General features: G+C 38.6%; 4 protein-coding genes across 5 annotated transcripts; 3 read left to right on the top strand and 1 right to left on the bottom strand.

The window, feature by feature from the left end:
- Positions 1 to 679: 679 nt before the first annotated feature.
- On the bottom strand, positions 680 to 3,896 carry LOC101299497. The gene is made up of 6 exons (XM_004303038.1): positions 3,653 to 3,896; positions 2,430 to 3,204; positions 2,026 to 2,252; positions 1,592 to 1,783; positions 1,348 to 1,504; positions 680 to 1,014 (listed from the first exon to the last, which is right to left on the bottom strand). The coding sequence occupies exons 2-6, from the start codon at positions 3,186 to 3,188 to the stop codon at positions 775 to 777; spliced, it is 1,575 nt and encodes a 524-aa protein (XP_004303086.1). The 5' UTR covers positions 3,189 to 3,204; positions 3,653 to 3,896; the 3' UTR covers positions 680 to 774.
- A 4,271-nt stretch (positions 3,897 to 8,167) lies between these two features.
- Positions 8,168 to 11,369, top strand: LOC101308307 (putative disease resistance RPP13-like protein 1-like). Its single transcript, XM_004305356.1, has 2 exons — positions 8,168 to 11,239; positions 11,331 to 11,369. Exons 1-2 carry the CDS (start codon positions 8,168 to 8,170, stop codon positions 11,367 to 11,369), a joined length of 3,111 nt encoding a protein of 1,036 aa, XP_004305404.1.
- Positions 11,365 to 13,210, top strand: LOC101299209 (putative disease resistance protein At3g14460-like). Its single transcript, XM_004303037.1, has 2 exons — positions 11,365 to 12,504; positions 12,596 to 13,210. Exon 1 carries the CDS (start codon positions 11,387 to 11,389, stop codon positions 12,464 to 12,466), a length of 1,080 nt encoding a protein of 359 aa, XP_004303085.1. The 5' UTR covers positions 11,365 to 11,386; the 3' UTR covers positions 12,467 to 12,504; positions 12,596 to 13,210.
- A 230-nt stretch (positions 13,211 to 13,440) lies between these two features.
- LOC101298723 lies at positions 13,441 to 15,008 on the top strand. Of its 2 annotated transcripts, XM_004303036.1 has the most exons (3): positions 13,448 to 13,540; positions 13,954 to 14,392; positions 14,492 to 15,008. In XM_004303036.1, exons 2-3 carry the CDS (start codon positions 14,012 to 14,014, stop codon positions 14,777 to 14,779), a joined length of 669 nt encoding a protein of 222 aa, XP_004303084.1. In that variant the 5' UTR covers positions 13,448 to 13,540; positions 13,954 to 14,011; the 3' UTR covers positions 14,780 to 15,008. The 2 variants fall into 2 exon arrangements, with proteins under 2 accessions (XP_004303083.1, XP_004303084.1); XM_004303035.1 differs by having other exon boundaries at positions 13,441 to 13,540; positions 13,954 to 15,008.
- The last annotated feature ends 318 nt before the right edge of the window (positions 15,009 to 15,326 follow it).

The following is a 15,326-nucleotide window of genomic DNA, read 5'->3' as shown; positions in this document are numbered from 1 at the left end:
CAAATGGTAGGGCGCGAAGTATAATAAGTAGGCTTTTTACCCAAATTGCTACCTTACCTTTCACCCTAGTGTCAATTTGTTACCCTAGCTTTCATTTCAGCCAATTTTCTACCCCAACTTTTCATAATTAGCCAATTTTTTACCCTAACTATTATTTATGCCAGTTTGCTACCTTATATTTTCAAAATTAGCCAACTTGCTACCTTTCTGTCATTTTATTTTGTTCATTTCTTAATCCAAACATGAATTAATTCTAAAAATTGAATGTCAAAGTTAGTCGATATTGAAATTTTGATAAGTAAATTAGTTAATCTTGAAAGCCTAAAGTAGCAAATTGGATGGAAGGGTAGCAAATTGGCAGATTTAATAGTTAGGATAGCAAATTGGCTAATTATGAAATGTTAGGGTAACAAATTGGCTGAAATGAAAGCTAGGGTAGCAAATTGACACCAAGGTGAAAGTTAAAGTAACAAATTGGCAATTATGCCTAACAAGTATAATATGCCTTAACCGCCAATAATACCATATCACTTAATGGTAAAGCGCGAAGGGTCTTGTCCCTGTCTATACACATTATGTGCATTATCTACTCGGCAACACATCTTTTGTTTGGTCAAATGATCACTATATTTCCTACTCGAGTTGGGAAGTTTGGGGCTCACAGTAATACAGTCACATAACTATAACCATGGAAGATGTCATATTAATCAAAGAATATATGTTACAATTTACATTTAAATATCTACAATGCCTATTAACAAATCTTTCCGGGTTTCATGATTTGAGCTCTAATTTCCCAAACTGAGAACTGATGTAAGAGCTTATCTTGTCCCAAAGTGAGAACTTCGATCCAAAGAACCGCACCTTCACTGACTTTTTTGATCCATCTCTGATGAACTCCAAATCCCTGGCAATGTTAATCTGCATACTTTCTTGGGCATCAAGCAAAGGTAATGCGACTAAACCCTGAGATTCTACGTTTCTGATCCACCCACGCAACAAGTAGTTCACAACCTGTATAAATGATGATTAGTCTTCTAAGAACACAACACAGTACAGCAAATGATGTCAAAGGAAATTAAGAGGTTACGAGAATGTCTTAGGAAATCTAAAACCAAAGACCAATATGGTAGCATAATATATATAGTTGGTCCACCTTGTAATAGCTTAATCCTCCGATATATAAATGTTTTGTATACATTGTATAAGAGTTCAGAGACTCAGTTTCTTGGAGGATAGATGTATGACAGGCTATGAATTCCAGTAACGATTCTTGAATTACTAGCTACTGAATGGGAGACTGAAAAACTTTCATGGTAATTAGTAATTACTGAAGGATTGTATTACCTCAGGAACTTCATCATGAGGGCAGTGACCAGCTGGACTGATCTCATAAAATGGAGCTTCAGGCACCTGCTTCTTAACCTGAAAACCCCAAATAGGTTGTACCCATGGGTCTTCTTTCCCATACATGAGACAAACTGGTATGTTGCTTGTTTGACATCTAAACATAAAATGCCCTGAAACCGTTAATAAACATGGACCAGAAAAAAGTAAAGCAGATAAATATAAATATCTTTGCATTGCCTACCTGGATAAAGCCTCCTTAAATGATAATTCTCCCTGAGGAGCAAACATGATTGAAGCAAATGATGCAGCAGCAGCCGGATGTTCTGATGTCTCAACTATGCGGGAAAATACTTTGTCAACATCTGTTGAATGATCTGCATAAACTTGTTCGAGTATCTGTGCTATACTCCTAGGATCACTTATCTTTTGCCAACTGAAATTAGACAAGATCAAAATGTTTTAGTTCAAGTGTCTACTATTGCTCGTTTATAACTATATAGTCCACACCAAAGATGATCTCAGAGTTCAGTTCTCATATTAAATCAGTTCCCACATAAAGAAGCCTCTCTTAAATCAGTTCACTGTCAATTTTTAGTTTGCCTACTTGTTTGTAAATAGAGGAACTAATACTACAATTTACTCCAAAAAAATTTATGCAGGCTATAAGAGACTTACACAAATTCTACGAGCTTCCTCACATTGGCAGGTAGAGGAAATGTTCCTGCCCATGGGAATAATTTTGCCAGTGTTGGAGATCTAATGGGATTAGGTAGAAATCCCCAGAAAGGAGTTGCATTGAGCAATGTAACACCTTTCACTAAATGAGGGTTACATGCAGCAAAATATAAAGCAACGAACCCTCCGAGTGAGTTTCCAGTAATATATACAGGTTCGCCGATTACCTGTACGAAAAATCAAATCTGATTATGTGATCACTGGTAAGTGGTCAACACTTGGTAGAATTCATGCAAACAACTTCCAACTTTTAACTTATCAATGCTTTGCCCATACATATGAACTGATTTCCCATCAGATAATGGAACAAATAAAAATTATAAAACTATAAAGCCATCACATACCTCTTCTATGAAATAACGAACTTGATCCTGCCATAAATCAATTGAGTAAACAAGCTCACTTGCCCATGGTTCAGATTCATCTCCAAAGCCCCAAGCAAGATTGTTCTTGTCCGTCATACCTTCTTCCCTAGTACGAGGGGCAGGGTCTTCCAATGGCAAGGACATGCCCTGACCGAGGAAATCAATTGCCCACACTCTAAAATCTCGTCCCAAATCCTTCATTTGCTTCTCATAGTGAAATGAACCAACCCCAAAACCAGGAAGAAACAGCACTGGTGGGGAGCCCAAGTTTTCAGATCCTGCTTTCTCATAATGCACGTTGAACTTGGGCTTCCATTCCCAAAAGCAACTGCTTATAGGAGCACTTAGTTCACCATTGGATTCGTTCGGTATACCAGGAATCAACACTTTCGTTAATGGTTCACCGGTCTCTGAAATATTTGCATCCTCTTCCGCTCCAATAACGTAGCCATCAGAGCCTGAGCTTCCACTTGACATAATTGGACCAACTTGTTTAAACTTCTCATGGGAATCTAATGACCTTAAACCTCCCCGGTGATTTAATTTCTTTGAGAAAGACTGATTTATATGATAACAGCTCACAACCTCACTTGCGGAATTAAAATTAGCATAGATGACTCTACTCTTTCTAAAAGCTGGGAGCTTGGATCCACCAAAACTCGAAGCTTTTACAGCTGAGTTCCACCTTAAATTTACAACATCACAGCACGAAGCAGAACTGTAAGAGAGTATTTCCATGCCCAGAAATTGTATTCTGCAATGATCAACAACAATCAAAAGACTCAGGAAGGAGTGAACTTTACCGTCTAAAACATCAATAACCGAGAAAACACAAATCACAACTGATAAATCCTATGTTGTACAGTGTGTTCAAGTATTACACATCATAAAGTGGCAGTATAATCTTAGTTCTGACACCCCAGTTGAAACTAACACCCAGTGTCTCAATTCCATATGTCCAACATATGTTTGGAAATCAAACCAAGAACAAAGCAAAGAGAATCATTTTCTTTGACTAAATAAGCATAGGAAAAACAATTTAACATGAACAGAACTCATTATAAACTAGAAAGCCTCAACTTAATAACCAGTTCATAGTGAAAAGATGAAACACAATTAGCAATCTTGACAAATCAAAGAGCTCCAGCATCATACTAAAAAGAGTATTAATTATAAACATGAGTTTTGTGCAGTGGGTTTACCTTCAAAGTGAGCAGAGAAGGTTCATTAGAGTTAGAGTTTGTGGAAGGTTCAGTCTTCTCCAAGTAGTTAGGAGCTTAGAGAAAGCAAGATCCACAAAGTGAGAAAATGATACGCGCGGTTGCTTAAACGTTTCTTCTTCCTCTTAAAGCCAAGCGAAAAACGGACTTTTGAATTTGTGTTTTGTATTATTTATCTAAATACCAGAAAAGATCCGCTCCCCTCTGAAGTCCACACCGACAAACTACGCAAATCATTCAAGTCCATACTTGCATTAAGTCACCCTCAACTCCTCAAGTTAGCATTGAAGAACGAAATTAAGCCACAAACAAAAGAAAGAAAGAAAAAAAAATGTGAAGTAGACAAAGAGTGGAGATATTATTAGGCCAGTTCCTTAGAACAAAGGCTACAGTCCAGTCCCTACTACGCACGTCAGTGACAGGCCCAAATCCTAATCAGTTGTCGCTGCCCAAACTCGAGCTTTGATCGCAGGCGACCAAAACGAACTCTGCGGCCTACAACACGCTGCAAGGTCCAATCAGACACGTCCTAGAATATCTCTGTCTGACGTGGCTGGTATGATGGATAAGCACGTGTTGAAATGGATGGGAAGGAGGGAAACTCGTTTGTAGGTAAATAGAACTGGAAACAAGCTATAGTGTTACGCAAATGGAGCCATCAGATTAGGTTTACACGGTAATGCAACTCCATGTATGACAACGGTAGTGTTCAACGTTTTCTTCATGCATCGTTGTTGTTGGACTTGGATCTAGTAGAAGTATCTTTAGTGAAGACTAGACTCAAAACGGATTGTACATGTACTATATTATCACTAGATTCTTAATTAAAAAAATTCAGATACAGAAAAATGCATTTAACGATATTCCAATGTTATTGAGCTCTACAATTTCATGGTTTTGTCAGTAGAGATCCACATGGTAATTGTCACAGGGTTGTTGTTTTTGTCTAAACCTTTTGCCTTGTGATGACGCCAAGCGGTGCTCCCGCTCGACCAACCTCCGTCTCTCACTCATTTGTTTGCTTTGCACAACGAAATTATTAGAGTAAGCAACGAGTGTAAAGCACTCACACACACACCCAACACAAGTGTTTACGGGAGGCCCCCTCTCAACCTTTAACTTAACTAAAGGAATTCAAGAGTACAATGAGTGTCTTCTGCCTAGCAAGTGGACATACCCAATCTTGCCTTTGACACTCTACAAGTACGTACTTGCTCTTAGTACAACTACACTTGCTCGCTCTCTTGCTTGCTAGCTAGCTATTTCGCTCGCATCTCTCGTTGTCCATGACATCCTCATTGGACTAGGTTATATTACACAACAATGTGCATGGTGGTTAAAAACCCCAACTACCTAGGGTTATGTGGCAGCATGCATGCTTGCCAAGCAATTATGCAACTTCCCTTGTGCAGCCCACTACTTGTCCATGTAACTTCCCACTACTTTGGCAACCATCTTGTAAGTAACCACCCACTACTTGGCAAACACCTTGAGTAAGTAACCACCCACTATTTGTGTGGATGACTCCCACTACTTGGTAACTATCTTGCGTGGTAACTTCTCACTACTTGGTAACCGTCACGCATGATGCTTCCCACTACTTGGTAACCGTCGCGCATGAAGCGTCCCACTACTTGGTAACCATCGCACATGATGCTTCCCACTAGGTGCTAACCACCATGCGTAGTGCTTCTCGGATAACCGCCCAATACTTGGTAACTGCTGCCCAAATGTCACACATGCCATGCATGTAAGACGACTCATTGTCGCGTGCTCGCACACCCGGCTGGCCATGACGCCCATGCATGTTACGTGAGCGTATGGTGCTAGCTTGCTGCATCTTGTCTGCCCTAGAACCCTTGTGTGTGTCGTCCTTCATGCAGCCCACACCATGCCATCGTGCTGCCTACTCTCAATATATGGTCTTTGTCCAGACCCGTACCTGAGTAGAGTCTTAAGAGTCGATGGACTCAGGGCCTAGAATCTTAAGAGGCCTGAATTTTTTTTTTCTCTTTGTGTGATTACATTAGTTTAGTTAAAAACAATCAAAAATAATTAGCAGCATCCAATTAGAGTGGTGTTAGATTACAAAAGAGAAAAATGAATATAAAATCTTACCCATTATATTACTATCATTAGTTGTCATTTTAGAAAAATGAGCAGCCTAAGTAAGAGATTTGATGACACAACCCACCCCGAATTTCACCCTGAAACCCGGAGTAAGTCGTTTCAGTTTTTTTCTTTCTATTTTCCTACTCAGTTTTTTTTATCAATGTTATTCGTTTTGCATGAGAGAAAATTACATTTAAAAAAAATAGCAATAATAATAATAATAAGAGAAAATCAAATAATTGTGTGTTGATCGGTGTCAATTGCGTGTAGTTAGTAAAACAAACATATTATAATTTGTGTTTGGTTTATGACTAACATTGTTTTAATCATTCTATTCATTGTTCCCTTATTTCATTTTAAGATTTGAACTATGGATTTTAAAAATAATCTTTTCATCTTAATTAGGTTGATGGTACAAAACTGATATTGTGATTTCATTCACTCAACAATTGATGTTGAAAATGTTAATGTTCATAATTAATTCCCTTTTAATACAATTTATGGGTTCAACTTACATATCTAAAACGAATGTGATGTGCTCATGTTTCTTAACTTTAGTATTGTCTAATGTTCAACATATGACATGTATTGATGGATACTCTTTATATGTTTCTAATTCTACAAATCTTGGCTGTTGATTATGAGACAAGCTATGGTACTGGGATGTATATCCTACTTTTATTTTACATGTATTTAAACAAAAATTACAATATTATGAATCAAATTACAACATTGAGAACAAATTTACCAAATTTATTTACACTATTTACATAAAGTTAAACAAAATTACAACTATGAGAACAATTTGTTCAAAAAGTTGTTAAATGGTTGTACATTTTGTAATTACGATTATTAGAAAAAGATTACAAACAATACGACTCAGCATTACTACTTTGATTATAAATATGTTGTCACATTTGTAAATGTAGGTATCACATACGGATAGGTACCATAGAATTTCCCGTTGATTATTATTCAGCTTTCTTTTAAAAAAAAATTTAGATTTCAAGGAGCTATTTTTTTTATAAAAACCGCACAATAATTAATCGAATTAAAAAAAAAACGCATGATAATTATGAAATTGGCAGAAACCGCATTTCCACAAGCTTTCACAATTAATTCCCTTTTAATTCAATTGATGGATTCAACTTATCTAAATACAATGTAATGTGCTAATGTTTCTTTACTTCTAATTATTGTTCAACTTTATTTCAAAATGGAATTTATATGTGGATTGACTTTGTTTTCGATTACTATTTCACTCAATTGTGTCATTTTTATTTGAATTTTGTACAGTTGTTGTTTATGAAAATCGTACAATAATTGATCAAACTAACAAAGATTTCGCAATAATTATCAAATTGACATAAAACGCAATTCCGCACGCGCGCAACGCGTGTAGGAAGGCTAGTTAATATTAAGCAGCACATACTTATTTAAATTTGGGCCAACAATTATAGTAATTGTGGAATTGGAGTGGATTTGTACTCGTAAGTCGTGAAAAGAAAGGCCCATGAAAGGAAGAGGAAGTAGAGATAGAACCAAAACTCACGACTGTGTTCTTAAACTTCTTGTGAAGACACGCCCAAACGTGCCGCCGGCCACCCAAAGGAATCGCCGAAACGCCGCCGTGAATCTTCTGGACAAGTTAAGTTGGTTTATGGGTTTCGCTTGGAAGTGTTCTTTTTGGCTTTCAACGGTTTATGTTTGTGTCTGCAAATAAGTTATATTTATTCAGTAAGTTGAGCTTTCTAATCTTTGTTGGTTCAGCATTGTATTATGAACCAGGTTGAAGACAGTGATATTTAGAACATGGAATCTGCAACTACTACTGCCTTTGAGGCAGGTACGATCAATCATCACTTCATTGAAACCCAGATTTTACTTCACTTATTTTTCAATTACTGGATTGATTTTAGAATGAAAGGATGACACATTGTACATATATTATGCTGATCAAATCTCCTCAACTTGTTAATGTCTGACATAACTTGAACCGAATTTATTTCATATACATGGATCCATACAAGCTACACACGAAGACTTCTTCTTCCTTTGTTTTGGCCAAATTACTCAGAAAAGACTTGACTTGCAACTCAAAGACCTGGTAACTCTGTTGAGCTAATTATAAGGGTTATAAATAGGTTGCTTTTGTCCTCATCAATTGTCTGAATACTATATTGAATCAAAGTTGATAGGCTTTATTGACAATGCATATTTAATAACTACTTGAATCAATACATAAGAACCACTTGACAACATGGTAGCTATTGTAAGTTGAACAAATGCCTACTTGCTGTCTCCATTTCTCTCTTTATCATATTATCTGATCATCTTCTCCCTTACTCCTCATCTCCTCAGAACTCAGAAAACAAGACCTCAGTCATGCCTATTGTTCGAGCATTTGAATCTGCTTCTGTAAGCATCCTCCTTAACAAGTTGGCCACTCAAGATGTCATAAATTTCTTCCTCAAGTGGGGAATCGATGACTCGCTGCGAGCAAAGCTCAAGAGCAACCTGCTTGTCATTCATGCAGTTCTCAATCATGCTGAGGAGAAGCAAGTCCAGGACTTGAGTGTCAAAGCTTGGCTTGAGGATGTCAGAGTTGCAGCTTATGATGCTGAGGACATATTGGATGATATCGCGAATGATGCCCTCGAATCACAAAACAGCAAACATGAGGTATGGATTTCTAAGATCAAAGAAGGGATAGACTTTAAAATCAAAGACATTGCTGATACTCTTAATCCTTTTAGAGAACGTGTAGAGTCGAAAATGATAAAGATTATAGATATTTTGGAAGAGCTTGCAAAACAGAAAGATATTCTTTGTTTGAGAGAAGATTCTGGAGGTGTAAAATCAGGGTTTGAAAGATCACCCACAACAACGATGTTGGGTGATGAATCTCATATTTATGGTAGGGAATTTGATAAGGAGGAGATAATTACTTTGCTGAAGTTGGGTGAAAGTGATGATGAGGTTTCTATTATTCCAATTGTAGGCATGGGGGGCATTGGGAAGACCACACTTGCTCAGCTTGTGTATAATGATGTTAATGTAAGTAGCAAGTTTGATTTGAAAGCTTGGGCGTGTGTCTCTGATGTGTTTGATGTGCAAAGGATAACAAAAGCACTTGTTGAGTCCGCGACTAAAGGAAGTTGTAGCACAAACAATTTGGAGTTACTTCAAGAACAACTGAAAAAGTGGTTGAAGAACAAGAAATTTCTTTTTGTTCTGGATGATGGCTGGAACGAGAAGTATGAAAGCTGGGATAAGTTAAGAGTCCCCTTCACAGTTGGTGCACTAGGGAGTAAAATTATAATCACGACACGAAGCAAAACAGTTGCATCACTTATGGGGACTGTTCCTACTTACTGTTTGGAGGGGCTTTCAGATGGTGATTGTTGGTTACTATTTGAACAAATTGTTTTTCGGAACAGGAATTTAGATTCCTATCCAAAGTTGAAAGTGATCGGCAAGAAAATAGTAGACGAGTGTAAAGGGTTGCCTTTGGCTGCAAAGGCACTAGGAGGCCTCCTGCGTGCCGAACCAGAACTTGATGAGAATTACTGGAATGATATCTTGAATAGCAAAATTTGGAAGCTGGCAGACAACAATATTTTACCAGCTCTAAGATTAAGCTACCATCACCTCCCTGAGGATTTGAAGCGGTGCTTTGCTTATTGCTCAATGTTTCCTAAGGACTATGAATATGACAGAGAGATGCTGATCTTGTTATGGATGGCAGAGGGTTTTGTGCCAGAGCCAGAAGGAAATCAGCAAATCGAAGATGTAGCAAGAAGATATGTTTCAGATTTTTTATCAAGGTCCTTCTTCCAACACACCAATGACAAGTTACGACTGGTAATGCATGACCTCATACATGATCTTGCACAATCTGTGTCTGGAAAAACATTTGTTAGGTTGGAGGAAAATACAGAGAATCATAACAAGTCTACAAAAGCTCGGCACTTATCATATACTCGTGGATTTAATGATGTATTTCAGAAATTCGAGGCTTTCAGTAATGTGGATTGTTTACGGACCTTTCTACCATTAGACCCGTTGCAAGGATTTTCTATGGGTAGCTTGACTGACAAGGTTCCTTGTGATATGATGCCAAAATTAAGATTCTTGCGGGTGCTATCCTTTAGTGGTTATCTCATAGAAAAGTTGCCAGATTCAATTGGCAGTTTGAAACAACTACGGTACCTCAATCTTTCTCATTGTCAAATAGAAGAGCTACCTGAGTCAACAAGCAGTCTATACAATCTGCAGACATTACTTTTATTCAGATGTTGTTCGCTTACCAGGCTGCCTGCAAACATGGGAAACCTAAGGAATTTACGGCATCTCAATATTGAGGGAACTAAGCTGAAAAGTATGCCTTTGGGAATGGGAAGATTGATTAACCTTCAAATACTGTCAGATTTCATTGTGGGGAAAGCCATGGGAAAGGGGATTGCAGAATTCAAGGACTTGTCACATCTTCGAGGATCCATTTCTATTTTGTGTTTGCATAATGTCGACAGTGTTAGAGATGCAATTGTGGCCAGATTGAAGGATAAGAAGCACCTGGATGATTTGGTTTTGGAATGGAGCAGCAGTAGTGATGGTTCACGAAATGAAGGGATCGAGACAGAAGTACTTGATGCACTGCAGCCTCATGAAAATCTGAAGAAACTCACCATCAAGTATTATGGAGGTACTGAATTCCCATATTGGATGGGAGATCCTTTCTTCACTAACATGGTGTACTTACATCTCTATGGTTGCGCAAAATGCACATCGTTACCACCCCTTGGCCAACTACCTTCTCTTAAAGATCTCATACTTGAAGCAAAGCATGGAATAAAACATGTAGGAATCGAATTTTTTGTGGATGATGATGGTTCCAGAATCTGTTTCCCCTCTTTGGAGACTTTGAAATTTGAGGACATGGAAGAATGGGAGGAATGGTCTTCAGATGAAAGGCGTAAAGAATTTCCCAGCCTTCGGGTGCTTTGCATTTTCAGATGTCCCAAGTTAACAAAGTTTTCACATGGATTTGCCTCTCTAGAAAAGCTGCGCATCAGGAAGTGCGGAGCACTGACTACCTTCTCACAGAACCCTGCACTTGGGAATTTGGAACCTGTAGATTTCCGTAGCCTGCAACTGCTTGTTCTTGTTGGTTGTGGTGAGCTTGAAAACCTTCCTTTTTCCCTCCCTTCGTTGAAAGTGCTTGAGATAGATGGTTGCGAAATACTGGCTGCACTTCCAAGGATGGTGGAACTTAGCACAATGTACCTGATGGATTCAAATGCTGAATTACTTGGATGGATGATGAGATTCAGCTCGCTGACCTCTCTTCACCTAACTCATATTCCACATGTGAAGTGTCTACCTGAAGGCTTTATCCAACAGTCTGAAAAACTTGAAGAACTGAGTCTTTCAGGCTTTCCTGACCTTGAATATTTGGTAGATGACCAAGTTGGACTAGCACACCTTGCATCGCTTCAACGCTTGACAATATCCCATTGTCCTGAGTTAGTTGCTTTACCTGATGAAGTTGATAAGCTTCCACCTGTACTTCAATATTTGGATTTGAAACATTGTCGTAGCCTGATGAAGCTGCCGGGTAAGCTTCACAACCTTGAGTGTCTTGCAGAGCTGCAGATTGAATGGTGTTCAAACATTGAAGCATTTCCAGATGTGGGTTTGCCTGACAAACTGAAGCGTCTTGTAATCCGTGACTGTGGTGCTCTGAAGACCCTTCCTCAGGAGATTCTCCGCAATAACAACTTTCTCGAGTATTTAGAAGTTCATAAATGTCCTTCTCTTGTGTCCATTCTTGAAGAAGGAAATTTGCCATCCACTCTGACACATATGAGAGTTTACTATTGCAAAACCCTAAGATCACTGCCTGAGGGTTTGATGTGCAAAGACAATATGACTCTCAAGTACTTGGAGATAGACAACTGTTCCTCTCTCATGATCTTTCCAAATGGTGAATCACCAACAACCCTTGAGCGTCTTGAGATTAGTGATTGCTCTAATTTGCAGGCATTGCCACTGAGCCTTCTCAACCTCATAAATCTTGAGACCTTGGCAGTAAAGAGCTGCCCCCTTCTTCAGTGCTTTCCAAAGGGTGGGTTGCCTTCCAACACAAAGTTTGTCACAATTTCCGAATGTGAGATTCTCCAGTCTCTACCTGAATTGTTTCATAAACTCAAACGTCTTCAGAAGTTGGAGATTTCTAGCTGTCCTAGTCTCCTGTCCTTGCCAAAGCAGGGTCTGCCTAGCAGCTTAAGAGATCTTAAAGTTACTGATTGTGAAAAGCTTAATCCCATGCATCAGTGGAAACTTCACAAACTATCCTCTCTAGATGTTTTCATCATTGGTGGATTTCCTGGCCTGAAGTCCTTTTTGAAAGATTATCCTCTTCCCCACACTTCAACCTCTTTAAGCATTCAAAGACTCCCAGATCTTGAATCCATATCGGAGGTGCTTGAGAATCTCACCTCACTTGAAAAGCTGACTATCAGGGAGTGCGATAAGCTCCAATCTTTGCCAGAGACCGGACTACCAGCAACGATTTCTGCCTTAACAATTCAGAATTGTTCACTTCTAAAACATCGTTGTGGAAAAGACAAAGGAGAAGACTGGTCCAAGATAAAAAACATCCCCTTCGTGAGTATATGGTGATGACAAGAAGATAGATAGAAACACAGAAGTTTTGTCAGGTTTGCTTTCTCATTCTTTTAACAAATTAGCATTCATTGTATAGCAACATTCATACATCTTTTTCCCCTAACCAGAGACATTTGGATGCAGTTAATACATCTTTGGCATTCCTGATCAACCCAGAAGTACTTGCTAGGTCCCATCCTGTACCGGTAGCTATAGCTGGAGTGTAAAGTGTTACAATTTCTATTGGAGAACTCCATAATTGTTGTGCTACCAGAATTATGGCAATGTTTTCGGACATTGCAATCTCCTGAAGACTGCTTTCAGTAGCAAGGATTGATCAATACCCTCGTCAACTCATGTTGATTAACTGCAGGGGATGCACCTATACAAACCTCACATTTTGGAATCAAACTGCTGCTTCCTCGTAAGCTGAACTTCCTTTGCAAGCCATATACTACTTTTGTGGTCAAACTTCTGCTTCCTCATGGAAACTCAAACACAGATGTTGATTTATGTTGAATTTGATGATTGATTGTGTAGTATATTTTTCGTTGAGATGAGAAATGATTGCTCAACTAAGTATGATTTCGGAACCCATACACTTTTAAATATGGTATACTCGGGTTGCCTGTAGTCCTGTACTCTGATTGTAGCTGTGGTATAATGAAGCGCAAATAGTACATGATCAGAGTAACGTTTGGTATGAACATTGCCAAAATAGATGAAGGAAAAAAGGTTATGCCAATCTACGGAAAAAGTTTACATTCTGTTTTTTTTTGTTTCGATGAAGAAGTTTACCTTGTGTTTGTGTGGCTACACATCTTGAATTAGTGACATGTTTCTTGACCACACTCCTTGTCGATTACTGAAGCAAAATTCCAATTTGGACCGAAGGATAAATGAGGATTTCTAGCAGTACCTACCCCACTAGAAAAAGGAAAAAAACATAGAAGACGCAGACAAGGTGCATAAGTCTATGTTATCTGAAGGAATAAACCCAGAATAAAATACGGTTGACATTGCTCCATTTGCTCTGAAGGTGGCAGTCTATGATCATCCTCATTCTCACTGAAGCTTAACAAAACCCAGGTAACTGCAAAGAATATCCACAATTTTCTACAACACAATCTGATTCCCTATTCCTTTTCTTGCTTTCTTTTTTTAGATTCTCTGTTTTTTTATGTTCTATTCCCTCATGTTCCCCCACTTGAAGCTTGGGTTCTCCTTCCAGGTTCCACTAGTTGGAGGATCAATACCATGGTCTTGTCTTTATCATTGGTTTTTTATGACTTCGGCCTCTAGCTTTTGGGTTTGAGCTTAGGTTTATTTCTGCTTATGGTTAATTCATGAACTGTATTGAACTGAGCATTCATAGTTGAGTAAGAACTGTGAGGTTTGATTTAACTATGCATGAAGTTCTTATTATTTACATAAATTTTATAGCTTTATTGTAGTGCTATGCTATAGCCTGATGACCAATAACTGAGAATTGGGTATTGCAGATGAGCTCTATCTTGTGGTGTTTGGCTCCTAATAGTTCTTGTTTCAAATAAAGAGAAGATGGATGATGGGGAAGTAGAGACCTTAGACCATGCTGTAATTCCAAAATCCAATTCCTCTGGTAATTTCCATACTCCAACTTCTATAGATACATTACGGACATGCCTTCACACTCACACATGCAACCTACCTGGCCCTGATGCTGCACATACACACACTTGCTATCACACACATACCCAAGTTCTTCCGTCGGAGGAAAATGATGGTGATCACAGTAAAGAGGATTTGGTATTGAAACCAAAAAGAAGAAGGCCTTCAGGAAATAGAGAAGCAGTTCGGAAGTACAGAGAGAAAAAGAAGGCACACACAGCTTATTTAGAAGAGGAAGTTAAGAAATTGCAGCTGTTGAACCAGCAACTTGTTAGGAAATTACAGGGGCAGGCAAGTCTTGAAGCAGAATTTTTAAGGCTTAGAAACCTATTGCTGGACTTTAGAGGAAAAATTGATAGTGAGTTGGGTGCTTTTCCATTTGAAAAACAGTATTATAAACCTGGTGTTATTTCCAAGGAAGGGGATTGTGAACTGCAATCTAATGTTGGGGAAACTGGCATTCGTTGTCAAATTGATTTGCCATGCTTCTGTCCACCTGCTGTGGGGTTATCATTAGAGGCCGGAATTGAAGCGAGTGAGAAAACAATGGCGTCCTTTGGAGGAAATTGTCAGTCCCCGGTAATTGAATGCCGAGATCATCCAAAGGTGATGGCAAGTGCTGAAGTACAAAATCCCCACATACAAGAAACCTTGGTATCCTCAGCAATGGATAAGTAGCTTACTGTGGCAAATATACCATGTAAGTTTCATGAATACACCAGTACTTATATTAGCTTCGAGTCTGTCATAGTTTGTAGCAGAGGGGGATATTTTTGTACAGTGTTTTGTGTTTAAAAGGTGTGATTACATCTGTGATGCATCCTAAGTTATTTGTGTTTGTGATTTTGGCATCTTTCAATAACTTGAGTCATGCTATCATGCATATAAAAGTTTCTTAATTTGTTTCCTTGTGAATGGTATATTAGTTTTTATGATATTATGTTTGGGAGGATAACTTCTTTTCCTTAAATGGCACATTAGTTGTTTTACAAAAAAAAAAAAAAAAGGACACATGAGCTAGCTTCTTTTAGTCAATAACATTGAGAGCACAATCAAATATGTCATGAGATCATATTATTATGATCAAGGTTCTAAAACTCGGTCAACTCGGCCGAGTACTCGGTACTCGGCTAGTCACCGTGGCGATTTTGGCCTACTCAGTGCCTCTAGTCGGCCAGCAGAAAATCGGCCGAGTACTCGGTCCAACTCGGTCAACTCGGTCAGC

This window comes from Fragaria vesca, linkage group LG6 (assembly GCF_000184155.1).
Source record: "Fragaria vesca subsp. vesca linkage group LG6, FraVesHawaii_1.0, whole genome shotgun sequence".
In the NCBI taxonomy this organism is placed as follows: domain Eukaryota; kingdom Viridiplantae; phylum Streptophyta; class Magnoliopsida; order Rosales; family Rosaceae; genus Fragaria; species Fragaria vesca.
Note: the sequence above shows the minus strand (reverse complement) of the source record. Positions and strands in the feature narration are given on the sequence as shown.

Coding starts and splice junctions, on each gene's coding strand:
- LOC101299497 (XM_004303038.1), bottom strand. CDS start 3,188: ATGGAAATACTCTCTTACAGTTCTGCTTCGTGCTGTGATGTTGTAAAT. Junction 1,505..1,591: donor TTTAAGGAGGCTTTATCCAG/GTAGGCAATGCA, acceptor TTTTATGTTTAG/ATGTCAAACAAGCAACATAC. Junction 1,015..1,347: donor CTCATGATGAAGTTCCTGAG/GTAATACAATCC, acceptor TCATTTATACAG/GTTGTGAACTACTTGTTGCG.
- LOC101308307 (XM_004305356.1), top strand. CDS start 8,168: ATGCCTATTGTTCGAGCATTTGAATCTGCTTCTGTAAGCATCCTCCTT. Junction 11,240..11,330: donor TTCCTGACCTTGAATATTTG/GTAGATGACCAA, acceptor TACCTGATGAAG/TTGATAAGCTTCCACCTGTA.
- LOC101299209 (XM_004303037.1), top strand. CDS start 11,387: ATGAAGCTGCCGGGTAAGCTTCACAACCTTGAGTGTCTTGCAGAGCTG.
- LOC101298723 (XM_004303035.1), top strand. CDS start 14,012: ATGGATGATGGGGAAGTAGAGACCTTAGACCATGCTGTAATTCCAAAA.